General features: G+C 53.5%; 2 protein-coding genes across 3 annotated transcripts in view; one reads left to right on the forward strand and one right to left on the reverse strand.

Annotated features, from left to right (window-relative positions):
* Slc1a7 (solute carrier family 1 member 7) overlaps window positions 1-6,983 on the forward strand; it is a 37,939-nt gene extending 30,956 nt beyond the window's left edge. The window contains exons 5-11 of the mRNA XM_051188407.1: window positions 8-230; window positions 2,995-3,094; window positions 3,675-3,908; window positions 4,929-5,123; window positions 5,619-5,753; window positions 6,154-6,256; window positions 6,638-6,983. Of these exons, the coding sequence (XP_051044364.1) occupies window positions 8-230; window positions 2,995-3,094; window positions 3,675-3,908; window positions 4,929-5,123; window positions 5,619-5,753; window positions 6,154-6,256; window positions 6,638-6,856 (1,209 nt within the window). The 3' untranslated portion in view covers window positions 6,857-6,983. The remainder of the gene's footprint in view (window positions 1-7; window positions 231-2,994; window positions 3,095-3,674; window positions 3,909-4,928; window positions 5,124-5,618; window positions 5,754-6,153; window positions 6,257-6,637) is intronic.
* Window positions 6,984-8,850: 1,867 nt separating this feature from the next.
* On the reverse strand, window positions 8,851-25,000 carry Podn (podocan). 2 transcript variants are annotated; one of them, XM_051188403.1, is made up of 11 exons: window positions 24,905-25,000; window positions 19,972-20,288; window positions 19,419-19,512; window positions 18,259-18,323; window positions 17,640-17,749; window positions 16,844-17,000; window positions 16,406-16,521; window positions 15,485-16,142; window positions 12,516-12,664; window positions 11,453-11,660; window positions 8,851-9,609 (listed from the first exon to the last, which is right to left on the reverse strand). In XM_051188403.1, the coding sequence occupies exons 2-10, from the start codon at window positions 20,281-20,283 to the stop codon at window positions 11,477-11,479; spliced, it is 1,845 nt and encodes a 614-aa protein (XP_051044360.1). In that variant the 5' UTR covers window positions 20,284-20,288; window positions 24,905-25,000; the 3' UTR covers window positions 8,851-9,609; window positions 11,453-11,476. The 2 variants fall into 2 exon arrangements, with proteins under 2 accessions (XP_051044360.1, XP_051044361.1); XM_051188404.1 differs by having other exon boundaries at window positions 24,888-24,910.
* Window positions 25,001-25,562: the final 562 nt, after the last annotated feature.

The raw sequence follows: 25,562 nt of genomic DNA on the forward strand, positions 1-25,562 counted from the left end.
CCAACAGTACCGCACCAAGACCACTCCAGTTATCAAGTCTCCCAAGGGGGCTTCAGAGGAGGCCCCTCCTCAGCGGATCCTCATCTACGGGGTCCAGGAAGACAATGGCTCCCGTGTGCAGAACTTTGCCCTGGACCTGACACCCCCACCTGAGATTGTGTACAAGTCAGAACCTGGTACCAGTGATGGCATGAACGTACTAGGCATTGTCATCTTCTCAGCCACCATGGGTATGTCCCTGGCAGTGCCCTTTCCAATCTTCCAGACCCTTCTTTCCTGCTCCTACCTAAGGCCCCAAGCCCTTCCTCGAGCTGAGAATTCCTGCCCTGGGGCTGCTCTGCCCACACAGGTGTCTGCCCTGCCCCCTCTGTCCTACCTTGAACCTTTCATGGAAGTCACGAGATGACAGCTGGTGTAGAATTGACCCTGTTGGTTAAGACTTTCATCCCACATTCGGGCTTTCCCTAGCTGTCTCTCCCTCTTGGGAGCTCCCCTTGGTGCTCATAGTAACTTCTCTGAGCACGTCTTTCCCTTTGAAAGTATTTTCTGGGTCCCCAAAGTCCCTCCAACCACAGTGATTTATTCACTTAAAAACCACTAAGGGCGTGACTTGGGGTCCTTATTTGTAGGTGAACCTTTGAAAGCATTCGCCTTTTTTGTTGTGGCAGTGGTGGGGTAGTTTTATATTCTTAGGTTTGCTTGTGTTTTGTTTTTGAACTTTTTCTTTTGAAAATTTCACACATGTATACAAATGAAAACAGTTTGGGTTTTTGCTTTTTGTTTTGTTTTTGAGGCAATGCCTCATGCAGCCTGGGCAGGCCTCAAACTCACTTTGTAGCTGAGAATGGCCTTGAATTCCTGACCTTCCTGCTTCCATCTGCCAAGTAGGATCATAAGTGTAAGCCTACTCAGCCTAAAGTCTTGCTCTTAAAGTGGCCCCTAAATAGTGTAGCTTCAGATGTCATTATCTCCTGCCTGAAATGCTGCCCACCTCCACCACCACTGCCACACACAGGACCCCGTCTCCTGGGGAAGCTCCAGCCCTGGTGTGGCTGGCTCCTGCTTCCCTGGCTTTCAGCTGCATTTCGTCCTCACAGCCTGCTCAGCATTCTGTTGTGTACAGGAGACATCCAGGACATGTGTCATCTGACCTCAGCAACCTCCCCTACCCAGCTCCTGCACCTGCCTCCAGTCTCTGCCATTACTACCACCCTGGAGCCACCTGGACCCTGCAACCACTGCCTAGAGGTTCCCCGCATCTTGTGTTCTGGGTCCTTGGGATCAAGAAGCCAGTTCTGTTCTGTAGGCTGCACTTGGACAGAAGCCAAATAGGGCTTTAGAGGCTGCAGAACTCAAAGGCGTGGCCCGGGCTGCTCCGTCTCCCTGCAATTCGGAGGTTCAGACCTCTGCCCTCTCTAGCCCACTGCTCTTGCCCTCCCTCCCTCCCTGCCACCTCTCTCATCCTCCTTAAGGTCTTTGTGTGCCCAGACTCAGTCAGGTGCCAGGGTCATGACTTCTCCGCTCCGGGTGCTCCACAGTGAACATCTGACCCTGTAGCATTAGTAGTCACTGTTTGTGCAGGATCGTGCTGAAGATGGGTTAAGTGGCTCAGCATCACACGCCTGGCTTATAGTCCATTTGCCTGAGCCCTCCATGGTGACCAGTGAGGGCAGGGCTCAGAGAAACCTGCTGAAAATAAGCTTGGATGATGACAGAGTGTGTAGGCAATAATAGATAGCAAAGCTCCTATTGCCTTGGCCAAAATACCAGACACATAAAGGGCTAACGCTGGAGACTGGCACCAGTCACTGGGCTTTCTGCCTCTCCAACACAGCCTCTCTGAGGGATGCAGCAAATGAAGGATACCTGGTAGCAGTGAAATGAAATGTCTGAGACTCAGGGTTCACTGGGAGGCGTAACTGTCTGGATTTCTGTACCTTTGTGCTAAGCCAGCACCAGCCCATCTTAGTTAGCGTGCCCACTCCTGTGAGAGCCTGAGTACCCTCACCTGCTTATGTCCAAACCATTATGCACAGTTGCCCTAGTCAAGGCTCTCTGGCCCTTCATCCCTGTGTTCTTTCCCCATCTTTCTTGGTATGGGGACATGGCTGGTGCTCAGGTCACCTGGCCTATGAGTGCCTCATTGTCACACCTGTATCCTATGTATAATAGATCTGAATTCATCCAGAGTCCATCCTGGAGACAGCCAAGTGAAGGTGAGGAGGGGCAGAAATAGCCAGACGGCAGACAGAGGTGGAAGGTGTGAGCCAGCTCATTTGCCAGGATGCCACAAGCCAGATGAGTAAGCCTGGCCCAGTCCTGGCTTCCCCTGCTTACACAGGCAGGCCCCTCTTCAACCCATCACCACAAGGTGACTTCTATGTGGATTAATGGTGACAGAGCCCTTCTTTGGAGTCCCATACGCCACATTCAGTATCCACATTTTCCCTTGCTGGGCAAGTCACCGCGCTGCCAAGTGGCATGCAGAGCTTTTGGAGGACAGTCTCAGCGGGCGGAACTCCCCAGAATGGTGATATGGTGGTGCTATCACAGGGCTGACCCTAAGGAATAGTCTCCCCATGTATTCTTGCCAAGAGAACTGACAGCCAAACAGCCAGACAGCCAGACACGGAAAACTGGGGAAGTGCTCTGAGGCAGCAGAGAACCTGCTATCTAGAATGCTAAGGCCCATGAGGCCAGGGCCCAGGGAGAAAGGGCAGACAGAGAGAGCAGGGTGGTATAGTAGAGTCAGGTAAGTGTGGCTGAAGCTGGGGAACTGGTTACTGTCAACGTGGACCAGCATCAGGATGTATTCAGGAGCCTTTATCTCAAGGGGATGAATGTCTACTGCTGTGTGGAGAATAAACTATGATCCTAGAGGCTGCAGGGAAGGCAGCAACGGCTGAACTCTGCATTGTGTGCCCACCTATCCTTGCTAACTGCATACCTGCACGATGGCCTGGTACACCTGTGACTTTCCATGTTACCCTGCAGGCATTATGCTGGGCCGCATGGGTGACAGCGGGACCCCTCTGGTCAGCTTCTGCCAGTGCCTTAATGAGTCCGTCATGAAGATTGTGGCGGTTGCAGGGTGGTAAGTTTGCTCCATTCCCCCCCCCCCCGCCCCCGGCCTGGACACATCACTGACCTACCCTCAGTGATCTCTTAGGAGCTCAACAACCTGCACAGGAGGCTCAGTCTGGGCCTGGGTGAGCTAGCTGGGTGTGCAGGGTTTCCAGCAGAACCAAGCCTAGTCTTCTGCTCTCTTGGCCTCAGTTTCCCCACATTGTGGAACCTGTTTGACCCAGCTTTTTGGAGAAAGCGCACAGTGGCCAGTAGCCATCCTGGTTAAGAGTTCAGGACTTCAGGAGCCTTCTAGTCAGAAGGGCATGCAGAGGATTGCCCACGGTCACCTAGGAAATGTGGCACTGTTGAGCTAAAATGCAGCTCCTTGAAGTTCCCGGTGGCATGGATGGAGCTGGCAAAGAGGTGCCAGGCTGCCTAGGGTTGGGGCCACTGAGGTATCTAGTGATCCCGGGGCCTGGCTCTCAGCTGGGCACCTCAGTTACAGTCTCATTCAGTCCTTGCGAGGGCTTGAGATGAGATCACATGGAGGCAAGGTGCCAGGTGGGATGGGACCCTGAACTGAACCTGAGGCCACTCTGCCACCCCAGGTACTTCCCCTTTGGCATTGTCTTCCTGATCGCCGGAAAGATCCTGGAGATGGATGACCCCAAGGCAGTGGGGAAAAAACTGGGTTTCTATGCGGTGACCGTGGTGTGCGGGTTGGTGGTCCACGGCCTCCTCATCCTGCCCCTACTCTACTTCCTCATCACCAGGAAGAACCCCATCGTCTTCATCCGTGGAGTCCTCCAAGCTCTGCTCATTGCGTTGGCCACCTCCTCCAGGTAGCCCCAGATGAAGAGCTGAGTGGGCTGGGGTAGGCTGAACAGAGCTCTGTCCATCTACCCAACCACCATTCATCTACAGCCACAGAACCACAGGGAGTGCTAACATGGCTAAGGAGCCCAGGGGTGGCAATAGTGTCTCAGCAATATCATCATATGGGACTTAATCTCAGTCATTCTTGAGACCTTCCTTTGCCCATAGTCCCAAAGCTTTCTCAGTCTTCATGGAGGACCATCCTTACTCCACAGCCAATTGCTCCTGTCAGGGTAGGCCCCTGACGTCACGGGGGCTCTGTCTACTCTACATGGGGTGTCCAGGCTGGGGCACCTGTTTCAATCTTGGCATCATTTCTGGACAGCCAAGGCTAGAGTCATAGCTCTCCTAGGCCTGCCAGTATGATGGTGGGCTGTCCCTTAACCTTTTCAGGCCTGGGTGTCCCCATACCCGGACTGGAATAATTTGTACCTGCACAGGACTCCTTCAGAGACTGGGCTAATTCACCAGGGGGTGAGAAAGCCAATAGAACCAGTGAACCCATGCCCAGCCTTGGGGACTCCTTACCACAGCTGAGTGCAGAGGTCACCCCTGTCAGAGACATCCCACCCCTCAGAGATTTAGCATTGGTTGCCTCTCTAAGCACTGCATGGCTTGATCTTGCAATCATCCTGTGACCTGGGAGTTGCGTACAACAGAAACCAAGGTGCCCAGGTTACGGGCTTGCTGAGGACCTGTAGGAGCCTGGACTCAGGGCCCAGCCACTCTGACATAGCCTCTGCGGGTCACTGCTATAGACACTCTTGATGTTCCTCCCCAGGGGAGATGAAGGAAAGGACATCAAATGCCTAATACATAGTGGTGCTCTTCCAGGGGTCACTCCTACCGGCCCGAGCTGACCCACACGTATGCCACACATTTCTGTCAGGGCATCAGTGAGCTGGCCCTCCTGTAGTGACTCACTTCAGAAGCCCAGACCATCCTGGAGGAGGGTGATGGGCAGACACCTGCCCCTCTGCCCCCAGCTCAGCCACACTGCCCATCACCTTCAAGTGCCTCCTGGAGAACAACCACATTGACCGGCGTATCGCTCGCTTTGTGCTGCCTGTGGGTGCTACCATCAACATGGATGGCACCGCGCTCTATGAGGCTGTGGCCGCCATCTTTATTGCCCAGGTCAACAACTACGAGCTGGACTTTGGCCAGATCATCACTATCAGGTGTGTACTAATGCCACACTCCAGAGGGCCCCTGGATCAGCAATGATGTGGGTACATGACAGCCACAGGCAGGGCTAGGGTAAGCCTAATCTCTGGGATCAGGGTGAGCAGAGGTAAGGGCCAGGCCTGAGGGCCAGTGAGGCTAGTGTCGGGCGCACGCGGCTGCAATGGGACAAAGCCTGAGGTCAGCTCCTTGTAGGCTAATCCCAACACACAATTCTGACCCGGGAGCCCAGGGCAGAATGAGGCTGGGGAGAGCTGGGGAAGACCACCAGAATTTGAGTGTCTCTGTCCCACAGCAGAGTTTCTTAACTTATCCCAGTTCCCTCAAGGAAGGGAACCCATGGGCATGAGTAGACACATGCTTCCCTGAGAACCCCCGACATGATACTCATCACAGCCCCCACCCCCTTGGCTGACCCTGAGGGCCTGGCATTCCGGTCTTGGAGCCAGGGCTGTTGCGGGTACCCTTGCCATATCCTTCTCCCTCTGCAGCATCACAGCCACTGCAGCCAGCATTGGGGCAGCTGGCATCCCACAGGCAGGACTCGTCACCATGGTCATTGTGCTCACCTCTGTGGGACTGCCCACCGACGACATCAACCTCATCATCGCTGTAGACTGGGCCCTGTGAGTGAGTGCTCCATTCCAGCCCTTGCCCAGCCCTATCCTTGCCGAGGCAGGGGGCTGGGGAATTGCCATGTATGGCACATGGGGGTGCCCCAATAATCTACACCCAGCTCAGTTGTATGACTGGGGGTCCCAGAGTTCAAAAGTCAAAAGAGTCCCCTTAAATTCTCTAGAGAATTTCTAGCGACCCTAAGTCACTATCTAGACCCTCTAAACACAGGGCCTGTGCTTAGAGCCTCTTCAGCTGCTTAGGCATCACTGAGGCTGGGTTGAGTGCATCCCCACCTGCAGTCACTGCCTGCACCTCTGTGCGGTGGCCTCACACTTTCCAGTTGAGTGTGGCCCTCTACCAATTCCCGGTTGAGGTTGCTGCGGCTCACTGCCCACTTTGGCTTGCCAGGGACCGCTTCCGTACCATGATTAACGTGTTGGGCGACGCACTGGCGGCGGGGATCATGGCGCACATCTGCCGGAAGGATTTTGCTCAGGACATAGGCACTGAGGTGAGAGGAGGCCTCTACCAGATGGAGCCAGGTGAAGGGCCCGGAGTGCCCAGATCTAGCCAGCACACTTCCCGCTGAGAAACCCAGTCCCTCATGCAGTATGCTGTGGGCTAGCTGGGAACTGTCTGGTATCCAGGGTTGCAGGTGTGTGTAGTTGGCTAAACCCACCTCACTGGAGGGAAGCTGAGTACAGGAAGTGGAGCTACTGTTCTCCAACTGGACCCTGTGGGGTAAGTCCCTTATCCACCAAGATAGGAGGCAGAAGGGGAGGCAGCTTGCAAACTGGTCCCCAGAGGAGCCTGTGCCCTTTCGGTGGCTGCTCGGTTTTACCTACCTTCATTCAGTCCCTCCTACTGCTAACGAGGCCCATTTCCTCTCCAGAAACTGCTACCCTGTGAGACCAAGCCAGTGACATTGCAGGAGATCGTGGCTGCCCAGCACAACGGCTGTGTGAAGAGTGTGGCTGAGGCCTCGGAGCTAACCCTGGGTCCCATGTGCCCCCACCACATCCCAGTCCAGGTAGAGCAGGATGAGGAGCCGGCCACTGTCAGCCTAGACCACTGCACCATCGAGATCAGTGAGCTGGAGACTAATGTGTGAGCCCGCAGGGCTGCAGAGCCAGGCCAGACCCTGGGGTAGGAGCTGAACTCAAATTACACCCAGTTCCACTGACAGGCTAGTCAGCCATTGATGAGAAATAGTGTCTCAGCAGACACAATGCGTTCAGGAGCCCCGGCCAGCAACTATGGGCTCTGTGACAGAGCTGTGGCATTTTCTACTGCAAGAGCCCACAAAAGCACTTGGCAGGGAGGGTCTTTACCTCTACTTTGTGGAGGAACAGTTTTGGGGCCTAAGAGCTAAAACCATCAGGGCCAGGATATAAATTCAAGTCTTTGGACAGACAAGGCAGCCTGCAAGGACCAGCAAAAGAGGCTCTGCCCTCTCCGGGGTCCCCACAGCCACCACTGATTCCAACTCACAGAGCTATAACAACAGTGTCTCTGTTTCTGCCCCAGCTGTGTCCAGGTCAGGTCAACCTGCCCCACCCCATAGCATGTGGTTTTAACCCAACACTCCCAGTAAGGGCTGGCCCATCCCAGCACTGAGACCTGATGCCTTCCATGTGTCACAGCCTTGCTCATCTCTGTCCACCAGATCTCTCGTCTAATATGGAGAATGATGCCCACTAGTGCTGGGAGGTCCCATGGGTACAGCCCACCCAGCCTCCCGTGGGACAGGTGAGCAAGATGGGTCACAGGAAGGGAGGCCTGGCCTGGGGCTCTCCGGCCATGTGACTACGCAGCAACTTGAGGTCCAATCTCCATAAACACTTGTGTGGCAAAGTGGGCTGAGAGCTGCTAGTTCTTTCTGTGTTTGCAATAATGTGATAAATAAAAATCTTTGTGTTTTCAAGACTTGCGGATGTTACAGACTGTGTGCTGGTGGGTGGTGTTTTGTTTTGTGATTTGGGACACAGTCTTGTTAGGCAGAAAAATAAGAAATCTCTGCCAAAGCCTGCCATTGGTTAGTTAACATTTTGCTTCAGAGAAGGGCCCAGACAAGGGCGCTGTCCATACAATCTGTTGTAGCCAGAATTGGGGTTAGGGATGCGGTGGGTTATAACTCTGGGGTCTAGAGGGGTAAAATACCAGACCCATGGGGACACCGAGACCCAGAGAGGAGACAGGCCACCCCAAGGTCACTCAAGGGCCAGTAGGACACAGACCCTCAGTCTTGAAGTCTACCTTCCTCCCATGAGTGTAAAGACTACAGGAAGGCCTCAGCTCCAGGACACACTCCCCCACTCCCGACTCTGTGGCCTCTCGGGGTCCACCATAGCTCTTTCCACAGGTGATTCCTGACCACCTGGGAGAGATCAGCTGCCCAGTGAGTTACTCTGCCTCCACGTAGATGGGCCCTCTTGGCCTTCCCTCAGTCACTTCTTAACGCCTTTGAGGAATCCAGTTGCCTTACCCAGCTAGCCACAAGCAGGAGTCTATATTCTGATTGTCAGGCTTGTGCCCATATACCTCCAGGTCAGGGAGACCCCTATATAGTCATCTAGATCCAAATGGCACTATAGATAGCCTCCCTACAGCCTTCAACCCAGGCCCAGCTCTGCCCACATCAGGGTGGCGTATTGGACGTGTCCCTCACTCTTTCCTGGCCATACCTGAAGAGACTGTCTCCACATCAGCTCTGCATGAACTCTCAGACCTGCTGCCTGCCTCTTCCTTGCTTGGACAGCAGGGACCACATCAGTAACACCAGCAACAACACTTCCCTGAAAAGGTAACTCTCCAGGTGGGTCCTCTGCCTGGGGGCTCAGGTTGGGGGTGCAGGGGTAATGTGCAGGTCGGTGCCATCTGACTCTAAAAGCAGATTGCCACCCACTGAGGGTGCATGCACCAAGCCTTCCTGCCTTGCTACTCTGTCCCATCCCTCCTCTGACTGCACCACTCCTGCGCGGGCCCCTGAGTCCTGGCACTGGCCCAAATTCTTGCTGGTCAGGGGTATTGCTTGTTGGATCTTGCCCACCCTGAGCAGGTACCAGTCCAGCTCCTGGATGGAAGTACACACAGACACGGCATGGCTGCACGGGCAGGGACAATGCTTTTATATTACTTTTTCTGTAACAGGAAAAGTCAGCTTTGAGATTTTTATCTCCATATATATTTTTCTCCTTAAACAAAACCAAAGGTGCCCAGAACTTTCCTGCAGAACTGAAGACCGATGCAGTCATGCCCTTGAGCCCCCCGCCATGCACAGCTGCCTCCCCTTCCTTCTTGAGGTTGTCCTCAGAAAGTGCCTGTGACCTGCCAGGGCACAACCAAAAGGGGCTTCCTGCAGTGGGGCTGCCCCAGCACCCGGAGAAGGGGTAAGGCCAGAGGGAAGGCAAAAAACAAAAGCCAGCTTTTGTGAGTCTCAGAGGGTGGAAAGCACCTGGCCACAGGGCAAGGAGACAACCCCAAATCCCCAAGGGAGAGAGACAACAGAGGAAAAGGCACATGGCCAACTCTTATGGCCAGAGCTGCCCACAAGCAAGAGCTTTTGGTGGTACAGGCCACTCTGTGTGTGTGGATTGGGAAGAGAGTAGCTGCCTGAGTGTACCAGGCCAGTGTGGACTCAGAGGTCAGGGCGAAGGCTCATGTGCAACTGGCTGTGTGGACAAGCGGGGGGTGTGGTATCTGCACATGTCTAATTGTGTGGTATTCCAGGAAGGGGTGGGACACGAGACTGTGTTCAGCCTGTGGCATTCGGATGCCCCTTGGGCTCAGCGTTGGGTGTGTCAGAAGGGGGCGCTCGTGGGGCACAGGCCTGGGCTGCAGAAAGGAGTTCAGTGGTCCATTGTCCTGTGGAACATGTTGGAGAGTCAGCACTAAGACACACAGCTTTGGGAGAAATGAATCAGAGGGAGGGGGGTTTGGAAGCTAGGTTACCGGGAGCGCGGATGGGGAGGCACCCCTGGGAGTCTCGAACCAGGAGGTGCCCAGCTTGAATACAGAACTCTCTGGGACTTCTCCCAGAACTCCACTCTGTTGACTATGACCAACATTCCACACAGAAGAAGATTCTTCCAACCCCAGAACTCTACAGCCCTTCCCCCGGAGAGTCAGAGACTCCTCATGGAACAGCAATCGCCCCTTCCTGCTGACCCCTGACTTTTGAGGACAGAACCTGAGGACAAGGCCATAGCTGACCCTGGGAGGGGTCTGCTCCACCATGCTCACAACCCTGTCTAGCTTCCACTTTCTATCATTAGTGAATACTTGTCCCCATCATCTATCCTCACAGCTGCCCTCACCCATCACCCCCCCCCCAGCTCCTCCCAGCTCTAGGCCCTACTTCAAGTCACTATCCTAACTGTGGCCATGACCAGCAGCCCTCTCCCATGGCTGCACCCTGGCCTCTTAACACCTCACACATTCTCTGACGTCCTAACTAACCTTAGATATCCCCTCTCATCACTGCTCTCTGCCCTATCACTTGCCCAGGTTTTTGCACCCTCTCCACATCTCTGCTACCAACACTTCCTTCCTCCTGTCCAGGCCACCAAGCCTGGTCCCCAGGACAGAGACTGCTAATTTAACCCATTTCTTTGTTCCTTGTCTTCCTGGTCCCACAACATAACCAGAAAGTTAGCCATGGATGAATCCAAATCTCTGCTTAGCACCTTCTACTGCATGGACAGAAAGCTGATGGTCTCAGCTGATGTGGCTTCAGATCCGGCCATCAAAGCCACTAGCCTGCCTGTGACTGCAGCCACTCAGCTCCCTGGCCCTCCTTCACAGAGGGACAATTACCAGCCTCCTGCAATCCCTACAGCAGCCCTCTCCTCACTACCCTCCCTCCACAGCACAGCCCATGGAGCACCCATTCCACTGCGCCAAAGAACTACCAAGCGGAGTGGGCCTTTGTGAGTTTTACAAGCCCCCCCCCCTGCTGCCCCTCAGCTCTTGCCACCCCAGTAGATATATTCTCTGACTTCCCAGCCGTTCTCTCCACCCCTACCTCTCCCCCAATTGTTCCCTAGGAAGTGCCAGGGACTCCAAGACACATCCAGTTAGGCTCGCCAGAGTCCACCTCCCTCAAGCTCTTAGCACTGAAATAGTTGAGCTGCCTGCTTCTAGGGAAGCCCATGCATGAACGAGGTATGTGTGTATATGTGTGTCCACATGTAAGCCTGTATGAACGGGTACCAATAGACATACCGCTATGCACACTTCTTCACACAGGTATGTACATGTTATTAGCTGTGGCTGTGTCCTGTAGTAAAGTACGTATACATATGCACATGTGTAGATACTTGTGTGCACAAACTCCCTGTACATTAGCTGTCTATGGCAGCCCTCTCCCTCACTGTCCTGGACAAGCTCTTCCAGCCTCCTTCACTGTCTATGCCTATCTCAAGGCCTACAGTGACTACATCCCCACCTCCAACTCAGGCTTCTCCTCTGAGCCCCAGACTCAGGAGTCTCTGCACCCCAGGTATCTCCCGGCAATGCTCATCTCCTTGTGTTAGAATGCCTTGGCACAAACTGGCTCCCACGGTGCAATCCTACATTCAAAACGAACTGGCAGGTTTTCAAAAGGAAAGGGTAGGATAGAGGGCATGGTGAGGATGACACAGAAACCTAAGACAGGCCAGAGACAGTGTGAGGAGGGATAAGCACCACACCCACACAGACCACCCACCTGGGTCAGATTTGCGTCCTTCTGTTAGGATCCCGTCTCTTCTTCCTCATCATCCTCATCATCCTCTTCTTCCTCTTCCTCATCTATGTGGCCCCGGTCCTTGGAAATGTCACCAACCTCAAAGTTGCCTTCGATGTCCAAGACCTGTAGGTGTTTCAGCCTCCAGAAGGCACTTTCCACCACGGAGCCCACAGCCAGCTTGTTGAATCTGAGTGGTGGCCCATGAGTCAGTGTCAGGAGCCCAGGCTGATGCCCTCATGCCTGCCCAGCTCAGAAGGGAAGAGGGCAGGGAGGGGGTGTCCGGGAAGTGACACAGCAAGTTGTAAAGGTTGGGGACCAAGGAGCGTGGTGCACCATGGCAAGTAGACCTTTTAGGGCACTGACAGCTTGGAGGAAGGGAATGGCAGAGGGCTGCAAGAGAAGTCTATACACTCACTTCATCCATGAGTGGCAGCCATGGGAGCCGCCTCTGCTGCCTTCGGCACTAACCTCAACCTGACTGGCACACGGGCAAGGCCACGACTGAGCTGGTAAGGGATACTCAGTCCTGATTTCAGGCCCAACAGTGTCTCAGCCCTACTCAGAAGCCTGAGTCACACCACCCCAGTGTCACCATGGACCTTCTGCTATCATCTGTTTGTCTCCTCATTGATCTAGGGAAGGCGTCCAGTTGGGGTGTGGGAGGGGTTGAGAGGAAGCCATAGCCTGTGGGGTCTGAGTTCCTGGAAGTCCTAACTCCAGAGCCCAGAGGGACCTAGGCATCCGCACCTTTGGTCTGACACCTGAGCCCTACCTGGCTGGCTGTGACACAGCTGTCACCTGTGTCCTCGTCGCTGCGGGTTAGCAAGATGCTCTCTGAGCCTCTTCTCATACCACAGAAACATCAACAACACCCTACACTAGTTGTTAATGTTTCTGATGTCCACTAACAGACCCATGAGCCACTGCCGTCTGCCAGAGCTGTGCTCACATTCTACCTGCAAGCTCCTTCTCAGATGTCCATTTATTGTTAGATGTGGGATTGGGAGGGGCCGGGTGCAAGCTGGGCTTCAGGACTTCCTACCTGAGAAAGATCCCCTTGAGGTTGGGAGTGGAGTCGAAAGCGTTAGCAGGAACAGAGCTGATCTTGTTATTCTGCAGGTACAGGTACTCAAGCGATGGGGGGAGCCCCTGCGGGATCTCTGTGAGCTGGTTTCCAGCGATGTCCAGCAGCTGCAGAGGCGAGCGGAGGAGTCAAGGACCTCCCACCTGTGCAGAGCACTTAGCAGCTTACAGACTCCCACCAAGCTGTAGTCTATCCACATCTAATGAGAACCCCAGTGTGTGTGCGTGTGCGTGTGTGTGTGTGTGTGTGTGTGTGTGTGTGTGTGTGTGTGTGTGTGTGTGTGGGTCTGACAATCCACTTTTTCCAGGTGGGGAAACAGCTCATCGAAGTTAATCCATCTGTAAGAGGCTGGAACATGCGCCAGACTCCATATTTGTTCTAATTGATGTAGATCCTACCCGGCCCCTTCTTTCTGCCTTTGCACATGAAGTCATAGCCAAGCTGCTTGCATGTCATAGCCTTTCCTCTTTAATCCACTTGTCACTTCCATCAGCCCAGACACAGCAGGATCCACGTGAGCTGGTCACGTGACGTGCAGGGCCCAGGACAGTGGGCACAAGGCTTGTAGAAATCCAGGCACAGCAAGCAGGCCCCAGGCTAGTTAGGCTTAGAGTCACCTCATGCCGGGAACCCAGGAGCTGTGAGAGGAAGCGAGGCAGGGGACCTGGCACACACTGGCTCTGTGCTCACCCTTGTCGCCCCTCCGAGTACCAATGCACCTTCTCCAGACCCACACTAGTGCTGCAACTTCTCTAGACCTACCCTAGTGCTGCATGACCTAATTTAAGCACCGTCATCACCCTGAGAGGCTGGGATTGGGGGTCATCGCCCAGATCTCACACAGCTTGGTATTCAGCATCAGGATCGCAGCAGAACCCACTATTTCCAACTCTATCACCTCTCTGCTCACAGAGCTTCTTGTTTCCCATTTTGTCTCCACAGCCATTGACACCCTCCCCCCCCCAGCTTTACCACTCCCTCATTCATTCCAGAGGTGGTTGGCGCCCATGGGTGCTGGGGACATGGATTCCATAAGACACCATCTCCACTCTCAGAAGCCAGACAGGCTGTGTAGATGGACCAGGGCCCGACAAAACCAGCCGCAGGTTTGGCTGTAATGAGAGAGTGGTAAAAGGCCTCATCCAGCTTCAAGCCAGGAAGTGATTTCCAGGGCATTAGCACAGGATAGATTTGAGGAAAACGGAGCAGTTGCCTGTCAAAGAACCCACAGTGTGAGGGAGAATCCCTGCTTGCTCCCCAGATACCCAGGCTGAGGCTCAGGGAAGTGTCTCACCTGCCTGTCCCTGAGTGTTTCCTAGGCAAGGGATCACTCAAGCTGAGTCTTAGGTATACCCTAATGAGGGTGGTGCCCCCTCTTATTTCTCACAGGATCCCCAGCTCCAGAATTGTGTCTAGTACAAAGTGGGGACTCTTCCACGCTTATAGGATGAACGAAAGGACAAATGAACAGATGTCTCCAGTAAGCAGAGTGCTTCCAGTAGAAGGCCTGTTCAGGAGCAGAGGGGAGCCTTGAAAACCATAGCAGGTAGTCCAGCCCAGGACCTCAAGGAAGCAGAAGACTAGATAGGAGCCTGTGTGCACATGCGCTTTTCAAGTACAGGAACGGTGAAATCCTAGGAAGGTGTGGTCCAGTTGAAGAATAGGGTGACTTGGCCTGGGGCATAAGCAGCCTGAATGGAGAGCTGTAGTTGGGGTAGGAGCTACCAGGCTTCCTGAGGCAGGCAACAGACAAGAAGTATGCCAAGTGCAGCTTACAAGTTTCCCTGGGTGGGTGTGGCCCTTCTCCCTTAGTTAGAAAACGCAACAAGGCGGAGCAGGTGTGGAGGAATGGGGCCAAGACTGGGCTCCCGAAGAACAGCTTTCAGAGCAAGAACAGAGGCTGGTGTGGCTCTCAGTGGGGTAGCCTGGGTGAGGAGAGACCCCAGCTGTGCTGTAGAACCAGCTGCCTCAGCCATCACACCATGTTCAACCAGGGTGCCTCCTGGATTCTCTGTCTCTGCCTCTCTCCAGTATTCTCAGAGGACACTCCAGTCCTGATGGCAAGTCAAGTCCCACCACCACAGCTAGCACATCTGACTGAACCATGAGCCTCTCCTTCTACCCAGAATACAGGCAACTGACAATCCATGGGACTCAAGGCCTAGCAGATTAGCTTTTAAAGAAAAACAATGCAGAGAAAAGACCTCAAAAGTGGAATCTAAGCAGAGAGGGAGAGGGGACAGTGTGGAGGGTCTCAGCTTCTGTCATGAAGGATGGCTCTGGGAGGGAACAGAGCTACTGTGGCAGGCTTGGCCCCTCACCCTGTCCCAATGAATTTCACCTGCTCACCTCACATGGGAGGTTCCTCTTGTCCCCAAAGAGGTTTGACCTCGGGGACATCCCTGCATAGTCATAGCAGCTATGCCCATGATTGGCCCCTGAGTGCCTTGAGCAGCTCTTCCACCCTGGCCGTTGGCTGACTGGTAACATCAACATGGTCAATGCCCCAACTTCTAACGTCAAGGCCCAGCCTTCCACAGGCACCTACTTCTTTTGTGCTTCAGGTCGCTGGGCCCATGCTGCCCATACTGCCCCCTAGTCCTGAACTAGGGACCCTGACCTGCAGCCATGGCTGTCTCTAACCTCTACCACTCTTCTCAAGCCTGGGCCTGCCTGTGATGACCCGACCTGGCCACTCCAGACACAGGCTCCTGTGTTCACTCCACCCTTTGCTTTTACCCCTATAGGTAGGTTGAAGTGCATGGTCGGACCCGACCCTCCTACCCTGTAGGATCAGCCTCCCTAGTAGGAGCAATCTGGCTCCTGGCACAACCGTCCCTCATCCCAGTAGCTGCGTAGGCAACCATCCTAGTAGGTCTACCACCCTCTCTCTTCCCTGGCCCCCATGTGGCCCAGTTCTTTAGTACCTGAAGACCAGCAAGGTCCACCCAGGCACGGGGTCCCAGGGCCCGGCTACGCAGTCGGTTGCCTGTGAGGTAGAGTTCCCTTAGCTGGGCCATGCCAGCTAGTGCCCCACGAGCCAGGGCAGCCAACTCATTGCGCTTGACCTTCAGCACATGTACATTTCTAGGCAGGCCCGGAGGCAGGGTTTGCAGGCGATTGCCAGACAGGTCAAGGGAGCGCAGCAGGCGTAGCTTGCGGAAGGCATCCCGATGCATCTGTGGGCTGGTGATGCGGTTGTAGCTGAGGTTGAGCTCTTCCAGGAAGTAGGTGGTGGCGAAGTCCTCACGGCCGATGCCTGTGATCTGGTTGTGCAGAATCATGAGGGTGCGAACTCTGCGGGGCAGGCCTCTGGGCACACGCTCCAGCGCATTGTTGTACAGGTGCACTGTGTGCAGCCGCTTGAGGCCCTGGAAGGCCAGCGGGTGGATGCCCTCAGCCCGCAGCTGGTTGCTGTGCAGCAGCAGGTACTCAAGGCTGCGGATGGGTGTCAGCACGTCCGCATCTACACTCTGGATGGCATTCTTCTCCAGGTGCAGCAGCACCAGGCTGCGCGGAAGGCCCGCTGGGACCCGGGACAGGTTATTGCTGGACAGGTCCAGGTACTCCAGGCTGGAGAGCTTCCTGGAGAAAGGAGGGGACTGAGATGCTAAGCAAGAGCCCACACCCCCACGCACACCCGCCATCTCAGCAGGCCTTATCTATACACTTGGCTTATTCCCAGGGACGGAAATGGCAACAGACACAAGCCCCAAAGTTTCTTCTCCAGGGAAAGCAGCCAAGGGAAGTAGACACGTGGCTGTGCCCAGCTGGGACCAGCTGAGACTGCCGGGTGCCATGGTGATGAGATGGATGCGGTGATGAGACACGGTACTGCAGGGACCCACCAGAAGGTCTCGTTGTCCAGGCCCTCATCGGTCAGGAAGTTGTTTTGCAAGTACAGCTCCCGTAGGTTGCTCAGCTCACTGAAGGCCCCAGGGGGGATCTTCTCTAGTTTATTATTCTAGGAGGAAAGGGAGGGAGAGGGCAAAGTGAGAGGCTGGGGCATGAACCAGGCCTCAGGATGAGGTGCATAGAGGAGCCTGGGGGCTACCAGAAGAAGATTCAGACCTGCAGCATCTGGGTGTGCTGATGACCCCCTCAAACCCACACTGATGGTCAGGTGCCCAGACATCTGCCTGCTCCCCTAGGTGGCTAATACTCCTGCAATGAACTCTCAGATGCTCTGGGCATCCCCGTACTCAGCTGGGCTGTGCTTTTCCCTCAGCAATGTGTGTCTGGACACAGGTTTGCCTCTACCCCCATCTGCCCTCTCTGTCCCCTACCTTGAGATGTAACTTGTACAGGGCAGGTGGCAGGTGTTTGGGCACATGGCGCAGGAAGTTGCTGGACAAGATGAGGATCTCGACATTGCTGGAGCCATTGAACATGTTGTCCGGCAGCCCGGCATCTGCAAGCTTGTTGTTGTGCAGGTACACAGACCTGCGGGATCCAGGGACAGTCCTCACCCCATCTGGGCTCCCTGGCCCTAAGCCAGCTTTGCTGTGTACCTTTGCTGAGATCAGGGCCCCAGGCAATTTTCTAACATCTGAACCCAGGCATGTGGAGCTAAAGAGCTTCAGAATCCCCTCTGTGGTCAGGGACAGGGAGCACAGGCTCAGCGTCCTGCCAGAGGTCACCACATACATTAGTGGCAGAAATAGGACTTCCTGGTCCCAGCCCAGACTCCTTCATCTGAAGTCCAGTGTGAGGGTCCCGGGAGTGGCCCACTTTTTAAAGCAAGTTCCAAGAAGACAACTCTGCCTGCTAGAAGTTGCTTTTCCCTCCCAGACCCCACCACTCCCATGCATAATAAGCTCTCATCCCTCTTTTCTTGGTTGGAGACCTCCTCATCCCTCAGGCCTCAGTCTTCTGGATCCTGAGCTGCTCTAGGCCCTGGGTGTTCCCCTGAGCACATTCCATAGCCCACAGCGCAGTGAGCCCCCTCTCAGGACCTGCCTGTGTTTCCTCTTTGTCTCTGCTTCCCCCAACCTCCCACACACACACACACACACACACACACACACTCACCCGACACACATACATTCCTACACACCCAGGATCATCCCTCTGACTTCTGACCTCAGATTTGGCTTTTGGCCAAAGGTGAGTCCGTAGATCTTAGTGAGATAATTGGCAGCAAAATCCACACTGATCAGGGCGTTTGGCAGGGATCGCGGTGCCAGTGTCAGCTGGAAAGGAAAGAGCCAACAGAGAGGCCAGTAGGGGCTCGCACTCGGTGCTCACTTTCTTCCTTCCCTTGGCTCTTCCTCCACACCACAGCCACTTTCCCAGCATAGAAACTTGTCTTTTGATAAAATGTGCCCAGCTTCCACAGCCTTAGCTTGGCAGTCGAAGCCCCTGCACCTGTCCCCACACTCCTGGGCTCAAGGGGAAGGGGGTTAGAGGTCAGAAGAAACCCTGTGATTTGAAAAGTTTCTCTGGGTAGAGGGAAGGCAAGCTTCACTGCTCACATCCTTTCTGTTTATTATTTACTTCTATACATTTTGAAACATGTCTCCTTGTGTCCAGGCTTGTTTCAAATTCCTGGATTTAAACGGTCCCCTTCTCAACATCCAGGGCAACAGGGACCCAGAAGCCAGGTTGGAAAGGGCACTGGGGAACAATCACAGAGCTCAAGGGAAGAGAGAGCCAAGCCTGCCCACCCCAGGGAAGCCCGCCCGCCCTCCATAGCCCTCACCTTGTTGTTGGCCAGGTACAGGTAATTGAGGCTAGTCAGATGCTCAAACGCCTCCTCTGGGAGCCCTTTAAAGGACAGGTCAGAGCCCTGGATGAAGGAGAGACTACAGGGGAGCAAGCGAGCCACCCGCTTGCTAGGTAGCTCCCTCCCTTCCCAGTCAGCTCCAGCCTTCTCTCCTCACGTGGCCCAAGCTCAGAAGCAAGCAGCTAAGTGCTTGCTAGGGACCCAACCAGCCTAACCCTTTGAAGCAGGAAGGAGGGCTTCAGGGGGTCAGAACTCCACCTACAGACAGGTGCAGCCAAGCCGGGAAGGGATCCCTGCAAGGCAGGCCTCAGCCCTGGTCCCTCTGACAGCTGGCTTGTAAGGAGACCAGTTAGACTGGCCCCTCTCCAGCCCTGAGTTGGCCTCTGACATCCAGTTCCCGCTCCAGGACCCCCAGATGCTGGGACTGGCCCAAGTCAAAGGAGAGGGAACAGTTACATAAGCCATGGGCTGTCTCTCCAAGGAATACCCTGCTGTGGTGTGTGATGTGACAGCCAGCTAGAACTCCAGCAACCGCAGTGAGAGAGACAAATTGATTGTGAAACAAAGCAGGCCCCACCGTGACTGCAGGAGTTCGGCTGTGGGTTTAAAACCTAAGATGAATGACTTGAGATCACACGTCAAACTGGACAGGACTTTTAAACTGGGTCACTTATGGCATATACATTTCATATCAATAAAGCTGCCTCCTTTTAATATGGGGAAGGGAGAATACCAAAATCTTAATATTGATTAATTCAAAGTGGTAGGATTATGGGGTTCCCCCCCCTTCCACTTCGTTTTCTGAAAGTTCTATCTCAATTATATATTACATTTGTCTTCGGGAGAAGAAAAAACAAAAAAAAAATCAACTTAAGAATGTTGGATACTAAGGGCCCTTGCAAATTGGAGAGTGTTTGACAAGGTCATTTTTATTCTATAAGCTGAACATCCCAGACTCCTCCAGGCACAAGCCACTGCCTGGGTCTCAGACACTCACAGCAGGTTCAGGCCCACATCAGAGAGCCCAACCCAAGCCCTGGCTCCCCTTCACCCCAGGGTCTACAGGGTAAGTTCTCTGGGTGGCCACCACGCCTGTCGGGCCTCTGAGGCCCCATGTTCCAGGCCGCCTCCCTCACCTCGGGAAGTCAAGCGGTTGTTCTGAAGGTTGAGTGTCTCCAGCCGCTGCAGCCGAGCCAGCTCCTCAGGGTAGATCTTCTCCAGCTGATTGTTCTGCGGGGAGATGGAGGCAGAAGTTCAGGGGTAGTCCATGAGGGTTCCGTACCTACCCTTGGCCCTAGGAGCATCCCTCTGTTGGGCACCTGCCTGGGAATTCTCTCCAGAGGCAGATGTGCCACTCCTGGAGCTGGGTCCCCTTGTCCTGGTTTTCCTAGTCTTGTAATAGTGTCAGCGGTGCCCTATCTATCCAGCTGCTGGGCAATTCTGGGCCCATGGTGAGGCATTTTTACTCTATCAGCTGAACATCCCAGACTCCTGCATGAACAAGCAGGCTATATCTAGGGCTCATTGGTACCAAAAGGGTCTGGTCTGCCTTGCTACCCTGAATCCGGGGGTTTGGTGGGGGAGAAGCTGTGAAAATTGGAGGTTCTGCATAAGAAGGGCGCTGGGCAACCATGTTGAAGGCTTTGAGTGGACAGCTAGGGACAACTGCTGGAGGAGCATCCGCCTCACCTGCAGGGACAGATGATTGGTGTGCTCGGGCAGGTCGCCTGGAAACTCGCGCAGGTCAATGCCACCGCAGTCCACAACGCCTTCCTGGGAGCAGGCACAGTCTCGGGGACAGTCAATGGTGGTTGGGCCAGGCTCTGGCTCCTCAGGGCTCAGGACTAGCACGGGCTGCTCCTCCTCCACAAATTCATTCTCCTCAGGGCTCAGGCTGTGGGTGTCACTCTGGCCAAAGACAGGCGCCCTCACAGCCAGTACAGGGCCCAGGAGCAGCTGTGGCAACAGCAGCAGGAGAGGTAGGCCCCTGCTGCTGGCCATGGTGCCTGTGGAAGGAGTGGCTCAGGCCCACCTTGGTGCCAGGTGATTCATGTCACATACACTGGGCATATAGTTATGGCCACTGAAGTCATGATAGGCCTCTCGTAGGCTAAGACAGTGGCCGCTCTAGAGCTTGAAGATGACTGCTCCTCTCTCACTGAGGATATCCTCTGTAGTGATGGAAGTGCCACGAAGCCCTGTCCTTAGTCAGGGCTGCAAACCACCTATAACCCTCACCAGCCTGGGTCCTGAGGAATTTGCATCCGTTTCACAGAAGGGATGCTCAGGCAGGGCCTGGAATTTGCTAAACTCCTGCTATCCTGACACAGACAACGTGGCAAGCCTTTGTCCCTCCCTAGCAGGTCCCATGGAGGATCCCGGAACTTGGCCCTGCCACTTTCCCATCACCAGCTGAGTTACACAGAATTACTCAGCGGTCCCTCGCTCCAGGCCTTTGCACATACTATTCCTTCTGCCCCAAATGCCCTTTCCCTCTCTTGTGCCACCAGCAATTTCCTTTCCAAGAAATAACTCGGGTGCTACAGTGTGGGAGTGGGGAGGCATTGGAGGGTAGAGTCTGAGATTGCCCAGGGCTTAGCAATAGTTGACTTGGGTTGTGAACTCTTAACAGTCACAGCACCTAGGTGGAGAAAACCACCTAGGTGTCTGTCTGTGGGTACAGTCTGAGTGAACCCAAAGCCAGGCAGAGAGGTGACTGAGGCTGCTGTCATTCCTCAGTCATCCTCCCCAGGACCCGGCACACTCACGTGACCTCTGCACCTGATGATAACCCCCAGTGCAGCAGGGATGGATACAGACCAAGGATGTCGCCCTCGTCCCACAGGCCAGGGCTTAGCATCACATGGACTCAGAACTGTCTCTAGGATGTGTTGAGCTGCAACAGGTGGCAGGTCCCACAGACCCCAGTGGAAGCCTCACCTCCTCCAATTCACGGCATCCTCCCTGCACCTTAGCCTGCTCATCTGAACCAGGCAGGTGCTGTCTAAACTAGCAGACTTGTCAGGGCAGAGTATGACAACAGACACAGCACCCGAGGCCCATTAGGTGACCGGAGCAGCTGCGGCTCCACGCAGTGGCATGTCCCACTGAGCGGCTGAGAGGTGCACAGACGAGTGTCCAGGCTTTGCAGTCCACTCCAGAGTGGAGCAATCACCAGTACACAAGCCAGGCCGGGGTCTCTCCCACCACTCCCTTGGGAAATACAGCAGCTAGAAGGGTCTGGTCAGAGCTTGTCACGGCAGCATTAGGGAAACTGGGAAGTTGGCAGTGGTGCTAAAGGGTAGGATGTGGAGAACAGCGTGTCGCTGTTTTGCCGTTTTGAAACGGTCTCAATTTCAGTTTCTTCTCTGTCCTAGAGATTACAGAAGTGTCCTCCATGGATACTCCATAAGTCAATGAGGCACACACAGCAAATGCCTAATAAATTAATAAACATAAGTTTCTCCCTTCCATTACTCTACTTTAGTGGTTCTCAACCTAGTTCCTCACGTTGTGGCGACCCCCAATGATAAGGTTATTTTCATTGCTACTTCATAACTGTAATTTTGCTACTGTTGTGAATCATAATATAAATATCTGATGTGTGACCCCTGTGAAAAGGTTGTCTGACCCCCATGAAAGGGTCTCGACCCACATGCTGAGAACCACTGCTTTATTCCATAGCATGGCCCCTCCCAATCACATCATTACCACACTCTAGCATCCCCTTTTCACCCCATCCCATTTGCGGTAGTCTGAATAGGTATGGCCCCATAGACTCATGTATTTGAGTGCTTGGCCCATAGGGGGTGGCACTATTAGGAGATGTGGCCTTGTTGGAGTAGTTGTGGCAAAGGAGGAAGTGTGTCACTGTGAGTGTGGGCTTTGAGGTCTCATATGTGCTCAAGCTATGTCCAGCAACATAGCTCACTTCCTGTTGCCTATGGATCAAGCTGTAGAACTCTCAGTTCTTTCTCCGGGACCATGTCTGCCTGCCTACACAGTACCATGAGCCAGCCTCAATTAAATGCTTTCCTTTATAACATCTCTTCACAGCAGTAAAACGCTAAGACACCATGTCTGGAACCACTTAGGCTTCTTGGTCTGGTTGGTCTGAAACCATCTGCTCTTCATGTACTGTAGATGATGCTGCAGCACACAAGTCATTGTGACTCCCCCTGCTGTACTATTTTAGATACTGCTTTGTGCTCTTAGTGCCTCAGATGCCCCATCTTGCACCCAGCCCTGGGCCCTGAAGACAGAGGTGAGGTAGATCACTCAGATCCAGGTGGCAGTAGAAAGGGGGTCTCTAGGAAGACGAGATAGCCCAGGGAAAGGCCAGGAAGAAGAGAGCAACAGCCAAGTCCCTTGACTATACCATCCATGTGGCCTAAGCAGATGCCCAGGTCTTAGGTGCCAGAGATGAGTGAGCAAAAGTGAGTGACACTGGCAGCAGCCTGGCCCTCCCTCCCCCTGCTACACCTCTACAGATCATTAGCCACCATGCCCCCCACCCTACCACACCCCCAATAGCTGATTCAGCAGTCTTCTGGCCAGAGCAACCAGGGGGAGGTGGGAAGTGAGCCTCAAATTTGCTCAGAGCAGGAGGCCAGGGAGTGGATGCAGGGAAGGAGCTGGTCCTGGCATGTACAAGGTACTCACTGGACAGGCTGGCTCTCTTCCCTCACCTTTGGCTTGTCTCCATAAAAATCCACAAGCTTATCTGTACAAATACATAATTTACATCAACGTCTGGACTAAACTGAAAGTGTTTTCTTCACCTCTTTAGAGAGCAGAGAACAGAGGCCGGCTGGAATCAGCCAGTGAAGCAGCTGTTAAGGGGTTGAGCTGAGACCTCCAGCGCTTCTGAACTGTCCCATGCACACAAGTGCTGGGGTCCTACTTGGAAGCCTGGGGCAGGCTGCTGGCTAAGAGGTTCATGATGCCCTGTCTACCCCAGTAGACACTCGCTGCCATGCGTGGCTAGTCCATGTTGAGATATGCTTTAAAGAACACACTATGTGTGTGGATTTCAAAGGCACTGCATGCAAAACACCTCATTAATACTAATGTTACATAATTCCTCATTAACTTTATACTGGCTAAATAACACGTTTAACATATTGGGTTAAACAAAATTAAGTTCACCTGTGTTGTTTTACTTTAAAAAAAAAAAAAAGTATTTGTTCTAGGCATGGTGGTGCACACCTTTAATTCCAGCACCCAGAAGGCAGAGGCCGGCAGAGCTCTGTGAGTTTGAGGCCAGCCTGGTCTACAGAGTGAGTTCCAGGACAGGCTCCAAAGCTATACAGAGAAACCCTGTCTCAGATAATTAATTAATTAATTAAAAATGGTGTGTGTGTGTGTGAGAGAGAACACACATGAGCAAGTGTGTGTCTGAGAGAGAGAGAGAGAGAGAGAGAGAGAGAGAGAGAGAGAGAGAGAGAGTGTGTGGCACATGCGTGCCAGGGTGAGCATGTGGAGGTCAGGAGGGTGTCTTCTCCTTCCATTCTTGTTTTAAGCCTGCACTGCGTATTCCATGCTAGCTGGGCATCAAGCTTCCAGACAATTCTGCCTCCCACCTTGCCATAGGAGTGCTGGGATTACAGGTGTGTCCATCTGCATCCATGGGCTCTGGGGATGAACCCTGGTTGTCAGACTTGCACAGGGGTGCTTTTGCTCATTGAGCCATCTCTCTGACCTCTCATTTTATTTTTTCTTAAGGTGGCATCTAGAACACCTTACATTGCATTTGTGACTCACATCGTATTTGTTAGACAGTGCTGCTTTAGAGTCTGATGATAAAATTTAGAGTCCGGTAAACTGAGTCACCTGAGATGTGAGAGTCAAGGTGCAAAGTTCAGAGAAAGCATAACCTTGTCACAGATGTCTTCCCACGGGAAGTGATGCCTAGGCTAGGCATTCTGAGGGACAAACATCAGGCTAGAATGAAAGAGGTGTGGGGGGGGAGGGCAGTCAGTGTGTGGGGTCCTGACAGTCCATGTGGAAAACTGCACTGTCTGTGGCAGGTGACAATGGCCACAAGCCCAGCCAGGGCAGGTTAGGCCATGGGGTATCAGCCATGTTTCTGGAGGGTAAGGAGCTGCTGGAGTGAGGAGGGCAACAAGCTGTGGACAGAGGCTGGGAGCAAGGCTGTGCAAGGGGTAAAGAGGCTCAAGTGCTGGTGCAGGGACTCCAGAGCCAGACAGAAAGAATGGATACAGCTGGGAGCAGATGCTCACAGCCCAGCATCACCTCCTGCTCTCAGACTCGGTGAATATTCACTGAGCCTCCACACTCTTTTGAGCTATACTTGCTGGAGCAAGAGAAAGCCCAAGAATAGACATAAACTATGCTCCTCATTTGCAAGCTGGAAACTCAAGTGCAAATGGCCCCCACTACTGCCTACCCCAAAAATCTCAGACTCCTCAGCAGCCCTACTCCAAATGTCTTAGCTTTGTCCTTCAAGGTTAGGCTAAGCTTCCCCTGATTCTGGGTGTTGAATGAATTTATGGAAAGCCAAAGCAGAGAGACCTATTATATCATCTGTTCAGATTCTCTGCCTTATAACTTAATATGTTGAAAATAATAGTAAGGGTCAGGACCTGGAGTGATGGTTCACCTGTTAAGAGCAGTACTCCACTTGCAGAAGACCTGAGTCCAGCACTCACTGGGATGGCTTACCACCACCTGTAACCCCAGCTCCAAGGGTTCTGATAGCTCCAGCCTCTGCCAGCACCTGCACACACAGATACATAATTAAAAATCAGTCATAGCCAGGCAGTGGTGGTGCATGCTTTAATCCCAGCACTCGGGAGGCAGAGACAGGTGGATCTATGAGTTTGAGGCCAGTCTAGTCTACAGAGGGAGTTCCAGGAGAGCCAGGGCTACAAGTCTTGGAGGAATGTCTTGAAAGAAAAAAAAAAAAAAAAAAAAAAAAAAAAGGAAAGAAGGAAGGAAGGAGGAAAGGAAGGAAGGAAATCAAGGGCTTGATGGCTCAGCCAGTAAATGCTCTTGTCTCCAAGTCTGATGACCAGAGTTGGAACTCCAGGACCCACATGGTAGAAGAAGTTGTCCTCTGACTCCCACACATGCTCTATGGCATGTGCATACAAACACACAAGATAGATAGATAGATAGATAGATAGATAGATAGATAGATAGTTTTTCTTCTGCCCATAGCCCCGAGCTGGTCTTGAAGGCTGAGTAGGAGTTCCCCAAGTGAACAAAAGGAATGAAAAGCCCTCCAAGAACATGGAAAGCATGGGCAAGGTATGAAA

This window comes from Phodopus roborovskii, unplaced genomic scaffold (genome assembly GCF_943737965.1).
Source record: "Phodopus roborovskii unplaced genomic scaffold, PHOROB, whole genome shotgun sequence".
NCBI lineage: Eukaryota > Metazoa > Chordata > Mammalia > Rodentia > Cricetidae > Phodopus > Phodopus roborovskii.